Genomic DNA, 25,388 nt, shown 5'->3' on the forward strand with positions numbered 1-25,388 from the left:
AGGTTAATATCTACTATCTCACGAAGATTAATATCTACTCATTCTAAAAACTGGGTTATTGATGTGCCCTGCAGGGTACACAAAGAGACACAGAGACCACAAACAGCGACTTGTCATCAAAGTAAAATGGGAGAACACAGGTTATTCTCAGTCCTATGCTCCACTTACCCCAAAATACGCAAACTTTCTTCCCTTCCCTTTAGGATAAATAACTGCTGCTTTTGGAAATGGAATAATCTACATTTTTTGAAGCAGAATGGAAATGGAATGGAAAAAACGTTTATTTCTGGTGGCTACACAGAATGTATCCATCACTTCCTACTGCTGAATGGACACCTCAGAATCAAGCTTGTTCCTTAAGAATCTTTGCCAAGAGAATTCAAAGCATTTTCAGTGTCGTTCACAGTAATGACTTTTTCAAAACTAATGCACTGAGGATGACCACAGTGCAACCCACCCAGAAAATCCAAGTGAGCCAAGGCATGACTACTGAGCCCAAATTGTTGTGCTGTGGGAAGGCAGGCTGCCCTGTGCCAGCCTGTTGTTTACACCACACAGGGCACGTGTTGTGTGAAATAAGTAATTAAGCCCTGCCATCAAATACAAAAGTGACATTAATGATGTCAGTGCTACAGCAGTGCTACAACAGCACCCTCTCTCAGGGTATTATCTGGGTTTGTAACTGCAGAAAGAACAATCCAGACACTTAAATACTTGCTTTGACCAGCAACTGCTTGGTATTTCCACCCAAGCTGTTCTTTTGGGGTGAAACAGCCAAAGTTTGAGCAGCTTGTACCTTCTGAAAGCTCTGCAAACTCCTACACCCACACTCCCAGCCTGAGCTGCTCCTGGGGAAGGGGGGATGGAAGACTCCCTCCTGCACAGCCTTGAGCAGAGCTGCCCCCAGCAAATGGGGAGGGACAGAGCCCTGTGAGCAGGGACAGCCCCACATCCCCCTTCCTCCATGGCTTCTTCACTGGACCTTGCTTTGGGACATGTATGAAAATGGAACTTGTTAGCTACAGGTTAACATTCACCCCAAAATCCACATCCACACTCCAGATGATCCCAAAACAATAACCAAATGGAGCCTTCTTTTTTGACAGTATAGAAAGAATTACATAACCAAGCCCTTCAGTGCAACATAAAAATCTTCCTCCATCCAAGGATCTCAAAATACTCTGCAAACTGTCTGACCCTTTCCAAGACAGTTGAGTAGAGGCTACTTCCCATTTTGTGAATTCCTGCTTTGATAAGGAATCCACTACTCCCTGCACCTCCTTCTAGTCAGGACTAAATGTTTATAAAGACATATGTCCTAAAGTGAGAGAGCACAGAGAATTAAATTAGGAAAGTTATATAAAGCAACAGCTCGGATGAACAGTTCACTGAATGGTGTTCACTAAACAGCAAATACAATTAATACTGAAATCCTTTTCCTTTCTCAGTGTGGAAAAGATAGGCTAGGTTTTTGCATCACTGAAACTCACAGGAAAAAGCAACTAGAAGCATTTTGGATGGTCACCCTCACATCACCAGATGTTTGACGCTTCCACAAGCAATACTGAACATCTGCCCTAAGAAGTCAGTGCTAACATTTTCAAAGGGTGTAACTTGCACTGTTTTCTGAGCTCTTTAAGCTCCATAAGTTTGATTTCCCGGTTTATTAACATATTTAGAGCAGCTCCCATCTGAGCATCAGAAACACAAATGAAACCAGCACAGCCATAACCTCAGGCAGGGAGAAAGTTCAATGACACCTTTGTCACAGAACACAAATCAATGTTCTGAAGGTCACTAAGGAAACCTCTGCCAGAGCCAAGATGAAAACTCAGACTAGCATTTTTATCCAGAAATCTTTCCTCCTTGAAATATATTCCAGTCTCATCTAGACTGAATGATTCTAATTTCGAACATTACAATTCTAATTTCCCTCATATGTTCTGTTTTCACCTCTTTAGTACTGTTTTAATCAACTGGTTTCACATGATTTAATAAGGCCATAAACATGGTTGGTCCTACCTTGTGTTAAATCTTGTTCTCTTCTCTCATTGCATTGTTCAATGAAAAAAAAAAAAACCAACAAAAAAACCCACAATTAAGTAATACCTAAAAGAAATCAATCAAATAGTAAGAAAATGTAAGCTAAGGTTTATTTTCCCAGATGAAATATTTCCCTGCTTCCTGAAATAGTACTGCTGGCACGCTTTGTGTTTTGATGACAAAAGTAATTTTACTAGCTAAGTATTTTCAATTGCAAAGGGAACCAGATGAACTAACATACTATGAAAGAATAATTAATTATTTCATTACTTATTCTTTCTAACTTGCACTATTTACAGCAGCTGCTTATTTAGCTGATTTAAGGATTCCTTTGCAGCCCATTTCAGGCTCATTGCAGATAACTCTCAGTTACACTGCAAATCCTTCTATCCTGACACATCTTGCCCTAATGTGCAATTCAAGGTATCAGTGCAATCTCTTCAAGTTGCTGTAGCATAGTCTCATTCTCTGCATGCTGAGATACATGCAAGGCATGCTCCAAAAAGCCTGGATCTTTAAAGGGAAAAGTAGGGTTTATATGGGTTTTTTTAAAGAAAGACAAAGTCTCAGGCCTAACATTCTTTTATGTATAAAATAAACCTGCAGATCCATTCATATGATAGCAAAACAGAATTTATGATACATTCAGAAAGCCCAGGAAAAGCAGAGTCTCACAGGAAAAGAAAAACCAGTAATAAATGGGTAGTGCAAAACTGACATCTGAGAGTGTCAGGTCTTAACACTGATCTGTCAATGTAAAGTGAGGACGATTATTTACTCACAGCTTTCACAGATGTCATTTTGAAAGAATTAATGTTCCTCACTATTCCCTGAAGCCAAAAAGGACAGCTCACTATAATGAGAAATAAAGCTGATAGTGGCTTAAGAGCAACATCTTTACAGTATCTAAACCACAGCCTTATTATAATCACAATATCCATAATGATGAGAGAACCTGACACAATTCACTCTCTGTAGATGACACCCCAGGCAGAGGACAAGATAAAGCAGAAGGGACAGAGAGGGGTCTCAGCCCTGCAAATTGTCCTGCACGGACACATCACAAAGTCCAGGGGACAAGCGTCACCCCGGGTTCACAGCAGCCTGTTCAAACAGAGGGATTTGCTCACACAACAACAGCGTGAGGTCACTGTTCAGACAGCACAAAGCTCCGGAGTTATGAGGAGAAAGTGGCTGAACATGGAGTTTGAAGGAGATTGAATATCCTTGGAGATATTCAACGCCAACACAAACCCACGGAACCCCTCTGGCCGAACCTGCTTTGTGCAGGGGTTCAACATTCAACAGGGCACTATCCTTCCAGCCTCAGATATTCTGTGCTCCTTCAATGTTCCGTTCAAACGCAATTTCTTTGAGCTGCGGTACAAACATCGGGAAAGGCTCCGCTTTCACCGTGATCCGGGAGTCCCCATCTCCGAGCGCTCAGGCTGCGAGCGGCGGGCACCGGCATCACCCTCGGGCACATCACCGCACACACGGCGGGCTGCCAGGGCCACCACCGCCGGGGTGTCACCTCACGGGTGTCCCCGCCGGGGTGTCACCGCCGGGGTGTCACCGCCCGGGTGTCACCGCCGCCATCTCGGGCTGAGCTCGGGCTGCCCCGGCCCCGCCCGGCTCCATTTGCCGGGATCGGCACCGCCCCGGGAACCGGGCAGGGAGAGGCAGGGAACCGCAGGGGACCGGGCAAGGAACCGCAGGGAAACCGGGCAGGGACAGGCAGGGAAACCGGGCAGGGACAGGCAGGGAAACCGGCAGGGACAGGCAGGGAACCGGGCAGGGAAACGGGCAGGAAACCGCAGGGAAACCGGGCAGGGAACCGGGCAGGGAACCCCGGCACCGCCGCAGGTAAGAGGAGACCCCGGGCGGACACGGCTCCAGCGCAGCGCTCCCTGCTCCGGCTTCCCTTTGGAGCCGTCCCGAATCTCCGCTCTCCTGCCTCCCCGGCGGAGCCGAGGGCTGCAGCGAAAGCCTGGAGATCAGTGAACAAGGACGGGAAAGGCGGGTTGGTTTTAATGTGTGTGCTCGCCCTGTGTTTTGTAGGTCAGTTCCAGCGCACAGTGCGGGAGGAGAGAGGATGGAAGAAGGAGACGCTGCCAAGGAAAGAGTGCTCATTACTGGAGGAGGAGGTTATTTTGGCTTCCGGTTAGTGCATGAAATAGTTATTACGTACAGGAATACATGGGAGAGGCTGCTCATGGGGAGACAGCAAAACCCCTCGGTAAAAGGGAGACCTGCGGGCCTGCGACACCTGATCCAGCCGATCCCATCCTCTGGGGTCTCAGCTTTGAACAAACCCACTCACTCTGTTTTAGAGGCTGGAAGTAACGCTGTTACCCCGTGCCCAAAAATCAGCCTCGCAGACATTTCCCTGTGTGCTCACCTCTGGACAGGGCTGGGGTCACCATCGCCAGCCCTCTCGGAAGGACAAGCCTACACTTGTACACACATTTTTTGCTTTTGACCTGCAAATAGTTACACGTGTGCTTAGCTCTAAAGGTTAACAATTCCAGCTGAACTCTCAGGAATATATTATTTTCATGAACAGTGATGGTTTAGGATTAGAGTGGTTAATAAGGTGAACATTTCAGTGAAATCCCATTTTCCCGTGCTGGAGCTTTACATGGCCTCTGCAGGCCATGTACAGGAAAAATCCTATTTTGAGCCCTAGGCTGTAACTGCTCAAAGAGGGGAGAGAGATCACAGTCAGGACCAGAAAACAAAGTAAATTTCGACTCGGGAAGGAAAAAAAAAATCTCAGAAGAAGCCTGACTTCTGCTTGGCTTTTCCCTCTACTCACATGCCCTTAAAGTACAATAGAAATACAAAAATTCAGGAAATTGGAAGAGAAACACCAGAGTTGTACTTTGTGTCAATACCTGTGAGTTGGAGTAAAACGTAGACATGTGGCAAAGTATTCATAGCAGCTTAGAAGCCTCTCCCACTCCTCTTCTCCATAAATTTCAAACACAACAGCGAAGACCAGCCTGTTGTTTTGACAGAACTGGGATGGCACAAAAGCAGGAAGATAAAGGTAGTAAAGCTGCTTTTTTGCTGGTTTTTTTTCCTTTGTAATATTTGGCAATAGTTGTACATCTGAAAGTTGCTGTTGCTGATCTGAAGGGGGCAGAACTTCAGTTATTTCTCTTCAGAATTTTCATTTACAGCAGTTCTGCCTCTTTCTTCTCATTTTTTTTTCTCCAAGTGTTGGTGGAGTGTAAGAAATCAGTTCAGTACCTAAACTATCACAGGTGAATCTTCTCTGTAATAGGGAGCTGAGTATTTAAAAGACTCCCATCAGAAAAATAATCTGCATTAAAACAGCTAATAGTCTTCTCTCCCTTCCAGGTGAGATGTTTCATGCACCTCAGTGCTGTATCCTAATGTACTGTTCCTGTCATGTTTCAGTTTAGGTTGTGCCATATATCAAAAGGGAGTCGACGTGATCCTCTTTGATGTCGTGAAGCCACTTCAAACTGTGCCAGAGGGGATGAAGTTTGTGCAGGGGGATATCTGCCACCTGTCTGAAGTGGAAGAAGCTCTCAGAGACGTGATCTGCGTATTCCATATCGCTTCCTACGGAATGTCCGGCAGGGAGCAGCTGAACCGAAAACTCATAGAGGATGTTAATGTGAAAGGAACAGAAAATGTCATCCAGGCCTGCAGGAGCAGGGGAGTGTCGAGCCTGGTTTATACAAGTACCTACAACGTGATATTTGGAGGCCAGATTATAGAAAATGGGGATGAGTCTCTGCCTTACCTCCCTCTGCACCTTCACCCTGATCACTACTCCCGAACCAAATCCTTGGCTGAAATGAAGGTGCTGGAGGCAAACGGTGCTGAGCTGGGAAATGGGAGAGGTGTGCTAAGGACCTGTGCTCTCCGCCCAGCAGGGATCTACGGGCCTGGGGAGCAGAGACACCTCCCCAGAATAGTCAGCTACATTGAAAGGGGCCTGTTTAAATTTGTGTATGGAGACCCTCTGAGCCTGGTAGAGTTCGTACACGTGGACAACCTGGTCCAGGCTCACGTCCTCGCCTCTGAGGCCCTCAGAGCCAGCAAGCAGCACGTTGCTGCAGGCCAGGCCTATTTTATTTCTGATGGCAGGCCTGTAAACAACTTTGAATTTTTCCGACCGCTCGTGGAAGGTTTGGGTTACAAGTTCCCAAGCCTGCGCCTTCCCCTCTCCCTTGTCTATTTTTTTGCATTCCTTACTGAACTAGTTCATTTCCTTGTAGGGCGTGTTTATAACTTCCAGCCCCTCCTCACTCGCACGGAGGTTTACAAAACTGGGGTCACACATTATTTCAGCATGGAGAAGGCCAGGAGGGAGCTGGGCTACGAGCCCCAGAAGTACAGCCTGGATGAAGTGGTGGAGTGGTTTAGATCCCAGGGATGTGGACCAAAGCCAAGAAATTACACCATGATGCGCCTGGTTCGGGATGGAGGACTGCTTGTGGTGCTGATTGCTGTGCTGGTCTCCTGGTTTCCATCTGCAGTGACATTTTCACTCTGAAAGATGAGATGCTGAGGACAGAATTTAGTTATGTTCTCTGCTTACTTTTGGTTTTGACAGACATGTAATAAAAGATTTTAAAAAAAATACATACTTGTGTGATTGAGGTAAATAACAGCTTTATCCCCAAGGAACAGAACTGCTAAGTAAAAAGGTGTAATTTTTTATATATACTTTCTCTTCAAAGTAAAACTGATCAGATCACTAACAAGATGAAGCTCAGTATTACTGCAAACAGCATTTTATTCTAAGGTACAACAGCACAATACAGAGAATGGAACAAATGTCCTTAGGCTGACTCTTCCTCCCTGATGGGATTAGACTCCTGATCCCTGCCCTTCATTCCTGAAGAGTTTGTGTTACATGATCCAGAGGAGAATAAACTTATTCTTTGATCACATTCCAAACCCCAGTTCTGCTTCCCAGCTTGGATGTATATATGCCTAACCAAGATTAACTGATAAACTGCTAGACAATAAACAAATGGGGTTTTTACATTCTGGTTTGCTTTCCTCAGTTAACTCTGGTATCTAATGACATTTCTGGAAATGCACCGTGCTTAATCTAAATTACAGCAAAGTGCTTGAAGCACCACAGATTTGTAGATTTTTCTGACAGTAAAATATGCCTGTTTAAAATGAATGAGCCAGCTGAAGTGCATTCATAAATAAAGCCTATGGTTTTTCCCAGCATTATCAAATGGTTAAACAAATAATTCATCAAAGACATTGGTGAGTGATTGTATTCACGTTCCAGTATTTATAAAACACTTCTAGCCTTTATTAATATTTCTTTAACACCTGACACCATCTGAATAGAATTTCAGCTTTGTGATAGGAAGATAAACACACACTACAAGGGAACTCATAATTTCGTGGAATTTTAAAATTAGAAGACCAGACTAGAAGTACAGGTCACTGCTGTCCCACGCAATTCCCTCTGTCAATTTAATATAGAAACTGAGAAACTTCACCTCAAATGTTAAACACAAAGTTGTTTTCCCTTAACTCATCAGCACTGCAGCTTCTGTACTCCTTGATAAAAGCAGAATCCTTCAAGAATTTAAAACTTCTCTTTAGTCTTTCCATTTTAATGGCTGAAGCTACACAGCTCTTAAATTATTAGTAACTTCCAGATACTTCTGTTGAACTCTGAAATGGGGAAGTAATGAATAAGAAGCAGAGCAGTTCCATTGCACTGTTAAAAGGATTCTCAGAAAACAAGAGGGCCTAAATAGAGGAACCAAGCTAGAAATCCACAGCCACCCCTACTTAGAAGATGCAGGTTTTTGTAGCTCATGGTGACTGCAAACAGCATTATTTTTTGACTGTTATCTTCCTGATAAAATTCACCTTAAAAGAACCCAGCCCACACTATTGGTAACTTTTTTTTTTTTTTTTTTTATGCTTGAAATCTGACTTTTCTCCCTCATTCCCCTACCAGTAAATACACCATGAAAGAAACTAAATTTAATACTTAGCTTGAGGGACAGCTCAAGAGAGAACTCACTTTTTTTCCCTTAATAAAAAATAAGCTGTTTGTGTGGCAGGAGTGTTGCACCTTCTTATAAAGAGCTTATGTGCCTCCAACTGAGCGCTGATGGCACAGGGGCGACTCTCCAGGAGTCATTAATATACAACATCATCTGCAGAAAGAAATCTTCTTTTTAATAAAACAGAAAAAAGACATTCATGACCTCATGAAAGCACTGGGCCGATGCTCTCTTTCCAACAGCTCTGTTTTTTCAAGTGGAAAGCACTTTGTTCTTTTCCCCTTTAAGTTCTCTGGCTTTGACACAGTGTTATCAGAAATAGATTAAAAAATTCTAATGCCAGCAGAAGACAAAACCAAAATGTAGAAGAAATTGCACAAGCCTGTTGCACAGAAACAGCATTGGTATTTCGTGCCAAGTCTTGTAAAAAAAATTGTTTTTAATATAGGGAACTGAACTCCTGTGCCCCAGAGGAATTTTCTGTTACTTGTAATCTTTTAGCAAAACTCAGCTACTGCTTTTTGTAATTATCTCAACAGCAGGGCTAGTGAAAAACACCTATGGAAGGGTCCTTAAGCCATGAATCCTAAATCCACACTGTCAGTACCAGCTGAGCTTCAGGCCCTGCACAGCTTTTGAGGTACAGCAGCAGCGGCAGCTCCTGACAAGACAAAAATAGCCCAACAAAACCCCAAATACCAGAAGTCCTGCAGAAGCTGAGCTCAACACGTGAAGCTTTTCATCTGCCTGGAGTCAAGGACAGAACTCTCAGATAACAGAGCAGGAGGCACTGTTTCGTCCTAATGGCCCAGGAGTGTGCTCCAGCACACGGGATTATTGTGGGGACACACCCCAGAGCCATCATCAGTGCACTGGGGATTCATTAATTCCATCTCAATTAGCTCCATCTATTACAAAATCAAAGTCCTGACCACAGCAGAAGTGAAGGATACACTTACTCTTTCCAAAAAGAAAACAGGCAGTCTGTGGCTGATACTCTAAAACTGCTTGAAAATTCCATCCCTGCAAAGACAGTCACAGCTGCTCTATTTGAACTGTTTTAAAATGAGAATTCTCTCTCCTTTTTCCTGTTCTTTGTCATTACTCCTTGTGTATATCTGGGTAAATTAGGGTAATTAATTCGAGTGTGTTAATTTCTTGCCCGTTTTCCTGAATTCCTGAAACTGATTAACCAGAAATGCACCTAAAAACTGAAAGAGAAAAATGAAAATATAGCTCAGATTCAATTTTTCCTAGTCCTCAAAATCAGTGAACAACTGATAGGTGCCTCACTATAAAGACTGATGCTGATCTTTAAAGTGAATAGTTTAAGTTTACTTGGTCAGCTACTTAACCTCAGACACAGCATCTCAAGGTACAAGTTTGCTAGATATAAATATAAGAAAACTTATATTTCTTATGTGTATTTATTGTATATAAATAGTATTTATTTCAGATGTTTAATCAAACCAGATTTTTATAGGCCCTCCTCCTAAGGGACCCAACCAAAACATCCCTTTGTTTCTATTTATTACTGATTCCCACATACCTTCCAAAGTATAGTGGCATATTTAATAATTCACTATGGGCTCTTCAGAGAAAAGGGTCCAGAATGCTGCTAATTTACACAAATTGTGTGAATCTGGGGATTAAACTGCAATTCAGGAGTACACAAGTTGTAGTTGGGGGATCTACTCCTTTACTTTGGTCAAGCTCACAATTCCCCGTTTTGCTGGAGTAACAACTAAAAATGTAGACTAGCAATGAATTAAACTGCTTTTAATTTAATTTAAATTCTTTTAAAACTAACAGCTGAGCATGTTTATAAATGCTGTTATGGATCAGAAGATAAATTCATCTCTAAACTGATTCTGAAGGTTAATTTTCATTATATTTAACTTGTGTTTCTCATGATATAAAGGGAATTTCAGTCTGGAGGAAAGCCAGCTAGCTGGACTGCAGTTAAAAATGCTGACACATGACTGTAGCAGAACTCAGCCACTGCACTTCAGCTTCCACACCACATTCAGATTTTTTCAACTAGTTTGGAGGATTCAAAGCTAGTGTCAGGTACAGAGCTCACAGATCTCACCATCTCCAAGGTTAAAGAACTGCAAAACTAACAAAATCCCTTCAACAGAGAAATACATAGATATGTTGGAGTGGAAAAAAGTGACAATACAGGCAATAAAACCTAAACGTAGTAAATTTTTGGACTACAGAACTCATGCATACCAATACTCACCAAGGTGGTTTGGATGATTTAATGACCTTCTAGAATTAGGGTGCAGACACCTCATATGGATTCATGTTCAATAAGTATGTAATTTTGATCAAAAGATGAGAAAAAACTTGTTCCCAAGACTCCCAACAATTAAAAAAGTCACCACATAAAGACAGAGTGCATTCACCCAGCAGCAGTCTCCCTGTGCAGAAAGTGTTCTGCAGAAACCTCACAGGCAGAAAGTGTTCTGATGAATTTTTTTTGTAAACATCAATATTACTGTTCTTCCAAATTACCACAAATTTAATCTTTGCCTTGCTCAGATTTTATTGTTCAAGCTCACACAAATCTGATTCTCACTGGGGCTGGCGTTTGCACCTGCCTCTCACTGGAAAAGGTTGGTTTGGAGTCACAAGTTAAACTCAATCTTTGACCTTTTCCTTCTGCCTCATGTGTTTGGAGCCAGAGGAAGTGCAATCATAACCATGTCTACTGAAACAATCATTAAGTCAGTTCATCTTAAAAACACAGAAATGCCCTTCTGCCAACCTCTAGCAGAGCACACCACACCGCAGCAGCAGATCACTTTTCAGTAAGAACTCACTGCTTCAAATGACTGCCAAAAGTCATGAAATTCAACAAGCAATGCTTAAACAAAGAAGCACTTGGCATCATTCACATCAATGATGAGACATCAAAAATTATTTATTAAAATAAGTTATTTCAATGAGTTAAAACACTTTCTGTAAGAATATAACAATATAACAATTGTTAACTTCAAAAATTCGTAATTTTTTTCCTTCCTGGATTAAAAAAATTAGCACACACATTCAAACCTACTTTCATACTCAAACAGTTACAACTGTGATAAAATTGCTACAGAGTCTGCCCCAAGGAAGAACTGAGAGGTGAGGTATTGGAGATAAAACACAGAATGCAAAAACCAAGAGAAGAGTTAGAGTATAGCCTTGCCCACCATTTGCAAGTCAGCAGAAGAGTCACTGCAGGATTTTCATTCTACACAGTGTATCATAGTCTGGGGAGAAGTCATATTGTAAAACAAAATGCATTTGCATAAATACTGATGGAGTGCCTCTTATAACTCCTGACACTATGTGTGAGTGGAGAATGTGCACAGGACTTTTCAAAAGAGTACAAAATGAGCCAATTCTTAAATATTTGCACAAGAGCAGCATGGGAGACTTACACCTGTGTCCATCACACAGTGGCTGTGCTGTGTCAGGAATATACACACCACTGGAAGAAGCCAGGACAAATGGACAGTTTGGTGGGGTCTGCTCTGGAACTTAGCTTAAAAAGAATTCTGCCAGGCAGAACAATCCAAACCTGAATAATGAAGATAAAACCAGCTCTGTACAGCTCTAGGTTATAGCTCCACCTCCCAAATCCACAGTTGATATGATTTTTTTTTTTTCCTTTGTTTGAGCAGGGTTGACACGCATCTAATCCTTGAACAGGTCAATCACAGCTGGGTACTGAAGATATTTCAGGAAGGAGGATGAAAAGCAGAGAATTGCCTTTAACTTTTCTCTGGTTTTCAGTTGGGTGATTAGTAATTAATTTCTTTATAATAAAAAATTTACAAATGCCACCCCATTGTGGGATACACTATTATAACACTTTCATCTCTGAGACAAGACTGTCTTTACAGAATAGCTAAAACCTCAAGGGGGATCCTCAAACCATCATCTGTGAATGCACAATGGCATCAATTAAGCGCCTCTTGAAACAACAGAAGTCTCAGCGTGGGGAGCAAGAGAAATTGAGAACTGCTGAGGCAGCTGCAACAGGCCATGAATCCCAAATCTCTGTGCAAGTCCTTTGTGATCAGAAGTACAACTCTGCGGAAGCAGCATTTTGTGCCTCAGGCAGTCACTCCGAAAACTGAACTCCTCTGCACACATCTGAATGTTGAATTTGGGAATATGGATAGCAAAACTCATCCCGTGTAGAGGTAAGACAACCAGGAATTTGATGGTGACAATGCCAGCACTAGCACAAAGGACCAACACATACACAAATTATGACAACTGCTGTTAAATATTCCATCGAAGGCCTTTAGTTCTGCTCTGGCAGAAAAATACACTTGCTAATCTAATAAGTATTCTCATCTGCAGCCTCATGTTCTTGATTTGATTAAAGGCACCAGAAGGATGTACCTCTATATTTGTGCACACTATAATTCTTGGATTAGTTACATTTTGGGAAAACAATCTACATTTACAGCACACTATCATTTGACTATCGTCTACATAGGATTGCAAGATTAAAAATTGACAGTTCATTTAAAAATTCATTTCTAAGCACATTAGCAGCTGAAAGGATTTGCAGAAATGATACTGTACAAAAGTAAGTGCTTCCCAGAATTTTAAATACCTTCCCTTTCTGCAAACAAACAGATATCTCCTACTGTATATCTTTTCCTTCCAGTGCCTCGAGGCTGTGAACAGAAGTTCACAGGGGCTATGAATAGAGGTTCACACATTGCTCCTTTCTTAAACCTTTAAAGAGAGTTCAACAGGAAAAACACAACTACAGTCCCAGAGGGTATTTGCTTTCAACAAAATTAACAAATCTTGTTCTCGAAAATGTAACAGAAAACTTTTCATAAGAGACAATAGCTGCCCAAAATATTTTATACAGTATCAGCAGCACAATCTGCTGTCTCGAGGACTGTAACATACATAACATGACAGTGCTGGTGCAGAAGTGCTTTTACAGCATTTAATAAATTAAAAGCTTACTACTAGTTAATCTTGAGGAGCCAGCTTGTTAAAAGTGGTGTGATTCCATGCATGCAAATTGTTGTGACTGTCTTATCTACAGCCTGTGTAACCACATACAGGAGATGATTTGTACTTCAGTGATTGATAATGAGAAGTGAGGTCCATCCAACTACACATCCTCAAGTTTTAAAAATCTTGAATACACAGAAGTTCTGGCCTGCACAGAGGGTATGCTTTGTACAGAATATAAATTACTAGGTATTAAAACAGCTTTTCTTAGAAGAAGAAATTATAAAGGAAATCCAGATTTCCTCTTCCTGCTCTTCTTCTCGTCATTCCATCTGATGAGACCGTCACTGGGTAGGGATGACCAGGATAAATTCACCTCTTCCTGAATTGCACCATAAACCAGACATCAAAGAATGATGGGCTCTAAGAGTAGAATTTGCTGTTACTGACTTTCTTCTCCTTTAATCTTAAGGGAAAAGAAAAGGAAAAAGTCAAGCCTAATAGGAATTTGTCAGAGGAAAACAGTCTACCAAATTCAATGTACTTGGATACCAATGGCAAGTAATGAATCAGCAATGAGCACTGCAATTTTTTTCCCTCAATAAATGGGAGTAAACAAGTGATTCATGCAGCTGTTCAGCACACATTAAAAAGGGCAAGAATATTTAAAGTCTTGAGATCTACTCAAACTCTTGAGTGCATGAAGCCTCCCTCTATCTTCCTCATACCCAGCCCAAAGGTGGCAGCAAAGGAATAGGAACCTTCCCCTGAGCTCTGGAGAATGCACTGACACTGAACTGACAATGCTGTGCTGTTACAACTCAATACTGGTTTTATCTTTTGTGGTCTGTGTATCTCTTTCCACATATCTCATATGTGCATGACATTTCCAGGGACATAACTCTGATAGTGTAGCAAGAGTGAAGAGGTTTATTTATTTGTCTCTATATACTTCCAGGCTTTCCTCCAGGAAAGCAGCAGAGAGGGATACAAAACCTGACAGGATTACAAGTGTCACTGTGATCACTTGCAACTGAGATTTCGCTGAGCACACATTCCTCAGCTTCTGCTGGCCTCTAGTGGCTTGAGACCCAGCTTGGCTTCTCTACAGCCCTTCCTCATTCCAGATGAGCTCATTCTACCCTCAGCACTCTTTAAATGCTCCCTTTGAGATGTCTGAGATTCCCTTACCATAAATCCTCTCTACACAGCGCTGCCTTGGAAGGGAGAAGGACCATCAACCCACCTGCGGTTGCAAGTCTCTTGATAAATCTGTAGTTTGTGCTCATTGACACTGAATTCTTTCAGAATGGCATCCCTGTTGGGGTTCCTCAGGTTCATGTGGGTGTCATAGAGGAACAGCTGGGTGTTCAGCTCCTCCTGGCGCTTCCGAAGCTGCCGACACGAGGAATAAAGCTCTTCTTCACTTTCCTTCAAAGGAACATTGGAAATCAAGGTAATTTTGTAAAACGTTTTCCCAAAAATACATTTCCCAAAAACATTTCCCATTTTCCCAAAATGACACAGAATCGACAGAGTTTGGGGGATGACTTTGTTTTCCTAACCACGTTTTGGTAACTGCATAGAACGTTTTATAAAGTTAGTTTGATAGAATGTTTCTGGAAACAAACTAACTTAGAAAGCACTAAGAAACCCCTCAGCTTCACAGTATGACTAGCCATACCCTCTGACAGGGGCATCAGGGACATTCTAGCACAGGTCACAAAATCCGTGTATCTAAACACTGCCACTGGAATATTTTTCCCTAATAGTCTAGTTGAGGAAAGAACAGAAAATAGTCTATCATGATGGCTTATTAGATTGTAATATTATTAAAAATACATTTTTACAATGTTTAGGTTTTGGCTCTTCCATCATATTTGGGCATCATGTGACAAAGTGACAGTTCTGGGGATTTTCTATTGAAATGCAGAGTAAAGGTCACAATACTGACTGGTCAATAGGACCCTTTACAGCAGCAAATACTCAGGTGATCAAGAAAGAAGGACAGATCCTCTATTTCTGTGTAACTATGGCAATTCAGTACTTGCAAAGGAACTGAGTAGGTCTGAGTTTCTACTGTGGCCCACAGTAGAAGGTCTCAAAATATTCCACAGCCATAAACAATCATCATCATTCCCTTTAGGACTTGAAATTATTTTAATACTTCAAAACTTTGGATGCCAAAGCTGCCTCTTTATAGAGTTACTAGTGGGGAATAGAACTGGCGGAACTGAAGTCTTAATTTTCACATCAGCAGCAAAACAAGATACTCCTTCTACAAGAAATGACATGCAATCAATAAATGTAATAAATCCAAACATTTTCAGAGGCAGCATACTAATAAGAATGCCTCTTTCTGAATTCAGTTCAGATCTAGGAAAACTGATAGCTTAGGAACATACCCAAGGGGTTTCAGTTACAGCAAGAAGATCCTTTCCTAAACCTTTTTTCCTCCTGAAACACATTCCTATGCAGGCATGGGTTGGAGCAACTGAAACAGCCTCAGTGCTACGCTGCTGATTACTATTTAAAGAGTAATTTATTTAATTTTTGTTTGTAAAGGGGCAGGAAACTTTGTATTCCCAAATCATAAAGGAAATGCAGACTGCTAATTATCAATTTGCAGGTGTAACCATCAAGATGCATATGTACCACTGTTAGTTCTCGTAAATGAATGTTTCCACAAAGGTACAGCTTAAATTGCATTTTAAGGTGTCCACTTCAATCTTTAAGTCAAGAACATATATACACCATTGAGGTTGACTGTAGTCAGAAAAAGCTGAAGAAATACATGCACTTTCTAAAGGAAGTGATCAATTTTCAAGCAATTTAGACATGCTTTTAAGTGCAACAACCACCTCAGTATAGTACAATTCCTGCAATATCAAAAAACCTGTTTAAGTTGTACAGGAACTACGTAAGGCTTCACATAGTAATTCACAAATGTGCATGCTTATGTCTACAATATTTTTGCTTTACTATTCCTAAAAAATTCCACAGCCATCTGTAATTCCTCATTTTAATTTTGTATTTCATCTCCAAGCACATGCAGATGGACTCTGTATATAAACAGGTCTGTTATTAAATTATATTCTTTTATGGAAGGTCATCACTGTTTAAAAAGAAGCAGAGGGACAGAGGCAGCCTTGATCTTTTCTGATGCTCCTTGAATGATCTGGCAAAAGTTCTGGAGTTGACAACTGTGGTGAGTCTGGATTTGTTGCAGGCTGCCAAACAAAAGGAAGTTTTTGGAAGTTGTGCTGCCACTGCATTATCACCAGGCATTGTAAAAACACCAAGCTGAGCTGCATCTTTACTTGGCTTAACAGGCAGAAGGGGATTCTAGAGTGTGAAATGTGCTACTGTCAAAGGAGTCAGTGCTGACAGATTGAGAGACAGACTGCTGCTATGAACAACACTTTGAGAGCTGCTCCTGCCCCAAGCAGATAATGATCTGGATTCCTGAAGAGAAACCAGGGCAGGAGGGATTTGCAATGTATCCACAAGTGATGTCCATGCTCAGCATTAGGCAATGATGACTTTGTCAGTTTTCTCAAAGGCAGCAAGCCCAAAACCAGCAGTTTACCTGGTCTTTACCAGCAGGCCTCCCCTTTGAAACTTGAATCCATGAAATATGAACAATTTAGAAGTTATCTAGAAAGGACATAGGTCTCCTCTTCACACACACATCCCTGGTCTCAGCTTCTAATCCTCTCCTGCTCTCAGAACTGCTGCCTGGCCCACAGAAGGAATTTATAGGAACCTGCCACAGCTTTCGAACATTGTCATTGCACACACTGTCATTTTACATCAGGTGTTATAAGGTGACTTCATAAAAACCTCCACAAAGGATGTCTGAAAAAGGTTTCCACTCCTTTGGGAAGAACAGTGTGACTGAATTCAGAAATTTCCAGTTCAGTGTATGCAACTGCAGGCACAAATCCCTCCAGAGACATAATGACTTAAGAGTTCACAGAAGTTGATGTTTCAATCAGAAAAATAATGTAACTGGGGTGAAGTGCAGTGTGGGCCTGAAAGGGTTGACAGACTACAAATAAGAAGTTGAACTTTTTTTTATTTTTCTCTCTGAATCAGAAGGGTGCTGGAAAGCACCCTGAAACAGCCACTTCCCAGAAGCATCTTTAAACTTTCATCATATGACAAGTGTATTTAAATTACATAATATATTATTGAGAAAGAGTCTAAGAAATATTCTACAAATAAACATATACAGCAGCACCCTTGGAACACCAACAAACACTGTTCACAGATCAGCTGCTTTAATGCCTGGATTCATGAGCATCATTATTTTTCCCTATGTGTTTTAAAATACTACTATTTCAAGCAGGTGTTTAAAGAGGCTTAAAAGGAGCAGATTAGCAGTTCTGTAAGAATCAGATATGTCTTCTGCTTGATGGGTTGCTTATTTTAATGAAATACTGGGAGAAATTACTATCTTCTATTGCTGAAGTGATTTCTTTTTATGTAGGGCCTTTAAAAAAATTAATCTATGAAGCCAAAGCTGATTTTAGCTAGCTTTGCATGGCATCAGTCAGTTAACAACGAAAGACAACGACCATGCTGTTACAGCAAAAACTATTGGAGGTAATGAGGCTTTGTTTGTGCATTATTTCTTTTAACAACCGTGTAATCTGTCCACCCAGAGGGAGAGTAACTCAATTTGTTCTATTTGTCTTCCCCAGTACCTGCAGAAGAAATGCCTGACCACGTCAGACACAGAACAGAAAACTGAATCCTCAGTTCCTGGTTTCCACAAAGAACTGGTAGCAGACACAGTTAAGTGCACACAACAAACCCGAGTGCTTCTCACCAGAACTTGTTGCATCTCACAGTGCACCAGAAGTGAGGCCAGCTCTATATCTTCACTGTAGCCATTCTTGAGAGGAACTGACCTAAAACCTGGGGCAGGGGGAAGGAAAACAAAGGGCAGTTATAGACTCCATCAAGGGGGAATTTGCAGTCACAGAAATGGTGCACACTTTGAACATTCTTCAGTGCTCAAGTGCTCCTCTGCTGAGAGCAGGCTCTACTATGGCAATGGCAGAAAACAGCAAGACTGGCAAAATTGAGAAACCTGATTTCACGTCAGATGAAATGAAAAACTAAAACTTAAAAAAATTTAAAGCCAGAAGAAAACTTGAAAACTAAAGCCAGAGGAAGGAGCTTAATCGAGGCAGGAGGGAATCTGGCATCAGAGAGGAAAGGAAAGCAGAGCACAACAATGCTCAACAGTACCTCATTAATACCACTGATCTCACCTGATTTGATTCCTTTGATGGGAAAAGTGGCATGTGCTAAGAAATTGGGATCACTGAACATATCCTCCTCATAAACAACAAAGCGCAGAAACGCCAGATTTGGGTCATAAATTTCAAATTTCACTTGTTCTGCATAAGGTGCCCAAATTGGATTAAGGCCATTGTCATCTGTAATGAAAAGGAAAATAATTAATTTCCAATATTCATAAGCCTCGTGCTCCATATCCAAGAGAAAGCAGGAAAAGCATTAGGAAAAGTCATGTACCTTGGCCCAATTTTTCTAGTTATGTACAGAACACCAAGACTTAGTATATGTGACACAGCCAGGAAGTTTGCTCTCTAAAGACTTGGTCACTTCCCACAGAAAGTTTAAAATCATAACCATCTTCTCTGCAGTACTGTGGAGCCACAAAGCACCTTCTGCTTCTGATGCTGTGTTTATTTTCCACTGGTTTCACTGGTTTGGATAATCAGAACCAAAGCCTGTTTTTCACCAGAGGAACACTTGCATCCAGAAACACTAAATGATGAAATATGAAGTGGCTGAAATATTGTCCCCTTTCAGCACACTTAAATTCATGTACACCAAACACATTCCTTACCCAGAACCCCCCAGGACAAGTTTTGATCAAACTTCTGATGCCTTTCAAGTTAAACTATTTTACAGCCCTATACACCCAGGCTGTCTCCAAGGGGGTGCCAGTCTTAGAGCTTCAGTTTAAATAAACATAGTCTGGAGCTCACAGTAGCAACTCCCCATTTGGGCCAGACTTTTGGGAACTGACTAGCACTGTTGGAGGCACTCTCAAGACAGTAATTTTTTAAAATATGCAAATACACAAACTTATGCATGGGCAACAATATAACAAAATGGCACTTTTTTCCCCCAAACCATAACAGTACTGTTTTTTCTAAATTTAATATACATCTAAGTTTCTCAAATTAACAGGCCTCAAGATAAGTAAGGGAACAAACCTTTGTGACTCCAGAGCTATAATAACTTACTCCCCCTATAATGTTCATCCTCTGCTCACTTCATTTAAGTACCTGGAAGCAGAATCATATCTCTGCAACACGGAAACCCACAGATACTCACTCACAACTGTTGTCTTGAATTTGTTGTTATCATATTCAGCCCCACAAATTTCAACCTCTACAAAGGGACAGGCAATGCTTCTACCAAGTTTAGGAAGATGACGAGCACCTAAAACCTGCAAAAGCAACTGTAAATTACAACCACCTCCCCAAAGGAAACTTGGCATCATTGCTGCTGAACAGAAGGCAGCCTACAGAACTAGAGGGGGAAAAATCCAGAACAGGGAAAAGCACACATTCTCTCTCTTGAATATGTTTGCATGTATTAGCTGTGCCACCAATAACAATACCTCCCATAGTCAGGGTAACTCAATGATTTTCATTGTAAGAAAAAAAAAAAAAGACACTGTAGCTGACATTCATTACACACAGTGTGCAGCTCCAGGCCAGGCCTGTAGCACAAGTTTCGTTATCTTTCTTCTGTGTTTATTACATACTCCTTTCAAGACATTTCTGCTTTGCATTCACAGGCCCTGTTTACCTCACCTTTAAACTGTAGTGAACAGAAATTAATGTGTTTCTTCTTGCTCAGAAAACATTATTTTAAAGAACCTGTCTTACTGCATAGCAACTGAGAACAGAAACAAGTTCAACCCTGTTTGGCACCCAGTCAAGATGGCAACATTTTCCAATGATAAACTCATCTCTTTAAGAAAAAGGAGAATGACATTCAGATTAAGTCACAGTGTATTAAATATGAAGTGGGGGATCAGCTTATTAGGTTTTCTGTTTAGTTTCTACATTTTATTATAAATATCTTTCACACTCAAAATCTGTGAACTAGTTAGTCTGCTGGTAATCAATCTCCAATAGGGCCCTTCTACTAAGAACTCATTTGACTGGAAATTCAGGTTAGTTAATTTGATGTATTTTTTAACAGTTACACAAAATCATCCCAGGATTGTGTTTTCAGTCCTATAGCACATTCTTCATTAGCATGATAAAGACATGTATTTCATTTCAGGAACCAGTGAAGTTAGTTTTATTCTCACACACACTGACATTTAAAAACAGTATTTTGACAATCTGTCAGATCTTGCTCTGAAACACAATAGCTTTATTTTTAGTTTTTTATAGATATTTATGACTTGCAAAAAAACAATTTATAAAGGAGATTTACCCTCACTGTCATAATCATCTGCAATTTCCTCTTGGAGTCATTTGGCATTGGGTCATACTCCTCATTCCTCATGCTCTCTGGCTGCAGCACGTAGCCAGTGCGTCCATTCAGGGAAAACAAGGCATGGTTCAATTGCATGTATTTATCTGGGGAGAGAGTTAAACAGTCACAACACAAGATCCCCTGGAATAAAGCTAAGGAAATACCAGATTAATGTCTCCTCTCTGCCATTCTTTCTGGTCACCACTTCATCAGAAAGAGCTGCAAAGGTGGGAGACTCGGTCCCTTCAGTAACTGAATCTGACAGGCCATTTTTTACCAGTTCTAATCCCAAAAAAGCCCATCTCCATCCCCACCTAGCCTCCTAGAAGTGTATCACACACTGGCTGGCCTCACCAGGAAGTGGAATACAGCCCTGTGGCTGCACAACCTGAAATCTACCTGAAACTCACTGCAAATATCTCTGTTTGCTTAGCACAAGGAGACTAAGGTGAAATATTTTTTTTTAGGGCTTAGGGGCAGTTAGGCTCAGAGACAGGGCTTTTAGAGACCTATTTCTGGGGCCCAGATCTGAATGGCAACCCACACATTATAAAGCAAACTTCCAACACCGCTTCTTGCAGAGAAGTTCAAATAATTAGGATGATGATTAGAAGGGCCAGGAAGGGGCTCATTTACAGTGAATCAGAAGGTGGATTAGATTCTTTTTCGAAGGGAAAATTACCTGGAGTTTGGAAGTTCAGAGCCACCATCTGGGAACCACAAAGCCAGAGGCGAAATGGGTCATAGTTGGATGAGTCAACCCTCTGTCCTTTGGGATACACACGGGTCAGGCCCTTCAGGTTGTACTTCAACAACTCCAGTGGCTTTTGCTTAACTATGCTCTCTGCCTTGTTTTCCACAAAGGAACGGATTTCTCTGAAATCAGGATTGTCTACACAGAGGTAGGAGGAAGAAGAGTGGTTACCCAAGGAAGAAAGAAACAGACATTTATACTGTATTTTCACCAACACTTTGTTTTACTTTGTTTTGCCTCATTCTTTAATGCAATAATTGGCACTGTTTTCAGACAGACACAGCAAAGTGGTTGAAAATCAAGCCTGGAAGTTAAAATTGCCTTCGTGCCACATGCTTTACAGGAGGGCAATAAGAGCCTGCAGTCATGTTCTCATCTTATCATTGCTAATAATGTATTTCTGATCACTATAACACGTATTTAAATGAGACATCTTTTCCTGGGTCTAAATGGGGAGAAGAAAGGGTGAGCCAGGGTTAGCCAATGTCTCAAAAAATGACTATAATTATAATGTCTTAAATGCAGTGACAGCTTATTAAAAACATTTGCAAAGAAACTTAAAGAAAAAGGGCACATTTGCTGGCTTCTCCAGCAGCAATGACAAAAAACTGGAATAAAAAGTACATATTTCAGTGTCAAAATGCACAGCTGCACTTACACAGGCCTAGTTATATTATGAAGCCATACATAATTCCAACATCTTAGTCCTGGCAAACATGTTTTTACAGTAAAATTAAAAAATGCACAGTAAACCTATTTATGAAGGTTTTTACAAACAAACCACAAGCGTTCAGCCAGAGTTTTTAATCTCAAAAAAGTCAATCGACACATATCTAGTGAGTTTCCCATGGAATATTTATCTGAGAGGGTGTGTCTAGTTCACTAATTAAAATTTGTGACAGTTCTTTTGTGATAGATGAACAGCACCAAGTTCCCTGATGTACAATTTCAAAGTGCTTTTGAAAACTGCCTGGGTGAAGCACAATTTTGCTTTCCAATTGGACAGAATTTATCTTCAGACCTAAGATCCCAACTAACATCTGTAATGATAGCAGAAAGGGTGAAAATTAAAGGCAATACCTAAATTGTCCTTGGTTTTGCTTGTTGGCTTGCAGTAGATTACTAGATCAGACAATTCAATAGCAATTAACTGGTTCTTTTCCCAGTATTTCCTCCTGGTCTCCTGGAAAACATAATGAAGTTTTAGATTATAGGAACACAGTATTATGGCACAGTAGCTCCAGGGTGCACTCTAATGAATGCCTTCTTTGGTGCCCAGATTCCTATCTGATACCTTATACACCTACACAGATGTAATGCACTTTCAGACCCAGCTCAGAGAACAGGTAATAACCAAATGGTGAGGTTTACTTTTAGGGGGTTTTTTTTGTGGGGACAAAGGTGTTGTTTTATAAGCAAGGGTTTCAGTTCTTCCCTGACCAGTCATGCTCGAAATCTTGGCAACACTTTTTTTTTCTTTCAGTGTGGCTCTACTCAACTCATTTTTAGTTACATTTTTAACCCTATACCTCATATAAATGCAAATGTATGCAGAAAAAATGCAAAGGGTAGTAAAGTGTTTCTGTATCTATTTATAATCCTTGGCAGAACTTAAGTCTTGTTAGCAGCTCCCAAAAAGTGAAATTCAAACCCTCTGAGCATCATTCTTCTGTCATTTTCTATTTGTGCACCAAACCCATCATGTTCTGTATGGAAAATCATGTGCAAGCTCATTGAAATCCCCCCCCAGTAGCAAACCCACTCTCTCAACTTCCACATTTGCAACACCTGCTCTGAGGAAGCTGAGCAGTGTTCCCTGCCAGCAGAGACTGGGAACTGCTAAAAGCAGCAAGACGTGTCCTGAGTGGAGACATTTGGGCTGGAGGCTTTTCAGGCATAAGAAGTAACTACAGGATAAAACATGTTAGAAGAGTCCCACAGTGATTAGCTTTGGCACAAAAGATCATGAAGCAGCAGCAATCAGGAAGCCTTCCAAAAGAATTCCCTCGAGACAAACATAAAAGGAATTAAAATCAGAACTAGGGAGCCACGGGTTTCCAGAATATCTCATTGAACCAGAGATTATACACTGAAGTCTAAGAAAAACAAAGAGGAATACAGTATTTAGACTTGGAAATAACCTTGGGAAAAAGCTGTACAAACCTCATTGTACTCGGTGATCTACCACAGACATTACTCAACAGTAACCAGAGCTCTGAGCAGCAGAAGATCACTTTTTGGTGGAATGGGCTCATTTCTAGCCAGAAGCCTCTAGAGATAACCAAGCAGGAGAGCAAGGAACAGCCACCCCAGGGAGCATGGCAAGTGTCAGTACTGAGCAAAGATTACAAGAGACATGAAGCTTAGTTTTATTTTTTTGTGCATAACAGGCATTGCCCAAACCCAAACTCCTTTAAAAATCCCCCTGTATCACACTGCAGCACAGTCTTAACTCACTGTGCTTTTCCCTTCCCCAAAATTCAGCCTGTTAACTGCACTGGCAACAAGGGCCTTTCCTCCTCTTCATCCCCTCCCCATGCAGCAGTCAGTCTATCATGTGAACTTTGTAGAGGCCACGCTGTGAGAAAAGCCTCACAACTGACAGAAATGAGTTTTAAAGCATCTTTGAACACAGACTGTTTAATACTTCTCCAACTGTATGAAGAGAGAAAAAGCTGCCAGGCTCCTGAAGAGCCATTGTTGTAGCATAAAAACATTCAATTTGGAGACACTTCTTTTAGGTCATGTTTCTCTTCTTCATTTTTAGTTCTAAATGAAAGCTTGGCACAAGAACTGTATCTCTCCTCCCCCAACAATAGGTCAACAGCTCCTGTTGCTTCTCCCCTTGATGTATTTACAGTCCTCTGCTTGAGACATCAACTTGTCTGCCATAAATAGGATCAGGACGACCCTCAGAACTCTTCCATTGCATATGACAGACAAACAGCATGAGCCAACATGATACTGAAACACATTTTCCATCAACCATATCATCCACTTAACAATAAAAGGTAAATAAAAGCAACAAAAACAAAGACAAAAAGAAAAAAAAATAGTATCCTTAAGCACAGCTAAAGTAAGGACTTTTTGGTCAAGTCAGAGACTTTTTAAATACCAGAAAAGATTGCAGGGAGGTAAATTAGTACATCAGAACAGGAAAAGCAAGTCTTGAAGAATATCTTTAAGTGACAGTAGAGGGACATAGAAGCTAAATTCAGGCAGAATCCTTGAATCTTTAGGCAAGTATTTGGAACTACTACTATTGAAGAACTGGGAAATCCAGAATGTGGTTATTAGTTACAAATAAGCTATCACCCAAACAATCCTATCAGTGCCACTGGATTCACTGGAAAACAGAGTTAGCAAAGAGGATAAGAAGAGTTTAGGGAATGGCAGCTCAGATTTCACACATCATCACTGGTGGATTCACAGCCCTGAAAAGAACAGTCTGATATCAGAGCTTCTGCTGCTTAACACTGGGATGAACCAGTGTGACCAGATGGAAAATTGCAATGGTATCCCCTCTGGCTTACCAAGCACACTTCACTGAGGGACAGGGTGCAACATAGACAGTACTCTGGTGGAAAACTCCTGTTAACATTGATTTATATAAAATGCTAATTCATGTACTATTCCCCAGAAAGGTTATGGAACAAGATACACAGCATCAATAAAATGAACAAACAGCAATATGCAAGAGGGTGAAGGACCATATAGGGCAGCTAAAGACAAAATCTATTGTAAATTTATAGCAGTACATCATTAAAACAACAACAGATAAATTTGCAGCAATACCTCTTCTGCTGTTTTCCAGGTGATCTCACGGATACTTTGGTACCATTCAAAGAGTTCTTCTACTTTATCAGTTGCAAACTCAACACTTGGGTCGTCTGGATTCTTGGGTTCCAGAATGAAGACAAAAGGCTTTTTGTGTTTTCCTTGCGGCGTTTTCACTGTTAGGTAATACCATAGCAAGAAATTTACACTGAAATCCAACAGCTCTTTTCCTAAGCTGTCATTGTTGATTTATTGCAGCATTTAGTATT

General features: G+C 41.0%; 2 protein-coding genes across 2 annotated transcripts in view; one reads left to right on the forward strand and one right to left on the reverse strand.

Moving 5' to 3' along the window:
- Window positions 1-3,886: 3,886 nt before the first annotated feature.
- Window positions 3,887-6,666, forward strand: SDR42E1 (short chain dehydrogenase/reductase family 42E, member 1). Its single transcript, XM_066327541.1, has 3 exons — window positions 3,887-3,909; window positions 4,105-4,206; window positions 5,470-6,666. Exons 2-3 carry the CDS (start codon window positions 4,139-4,141, stop codon window positions 6,575-6,577), a joined length of 1,176 nt encoding a protein of 391 aa, XP_066183638.1. The 5' UTR covers window positions 3,887-3,909; window positions 4,105-4,138; the 3' UTR covers window positions 6,578-6,666.
- A 4,306-nt stretch (window positions 6,667-10,972) lies between these two features.
- Window positions 10,973-25,388, reverse strand: part of PLCG2 (phospholipase C gamma 2) — a 52,016-nt gene continuing 37,600 nt past the window's right edge. Inside the window, exons 24-32 of the mRNA XM_066327542.1 lie at window positions 25,138-25,295; window positions 22,423-22,525; window positions 21,271-21,480; window positions 20,547-20,692; window positions 19,428-19,542; window positions 18,332-18,499; window positions 17,884-17,972; window positions 14,296-14,480; window positions 10,973-13,515 (exon numbers count right to left, since the gene is read on the reverse strand). Coding sequence (XP_066183639.1) covers window positions 13,473-13,515; window positions 14,296-14,480; window positions 17,884-17,972; window positions 18,332-18,499; window positions 19,428-19,542; window positions 20,547-20,692; window positions 21,271-21,480; window positions 22,423-22,525; window positions 25,138-25,295 — 1,217 coding nt within the window. The 3' untranslated portion in view covers window positions 10,973-13,472. The remainder of the gene's footprint in view (window positions 13,516-14,295; window positions 14,481-17,883; window positions 17,973-18,331; window positions 18,500-19,427; window positions 19,543-20,546; window positions 20,693-21,270; window positions 21,481-22,422; window positions 22,526-25,137; window positions 25,296-25,388) is intronic.

This window comes from Sylvia atricapilla, chromosome 12, assembly GCF_009819655.1.
Source record: "Sylvia atricapilla isolate bSylAtr1 chromosome 12, bSylAtr1.pri, whole genome shotgun sequence".
NCBI lineage: Eukaryota > Metazoa > Chordata > Aves > Passeriformes > Sylviidae > Sylvia > Sylvia atricapilla.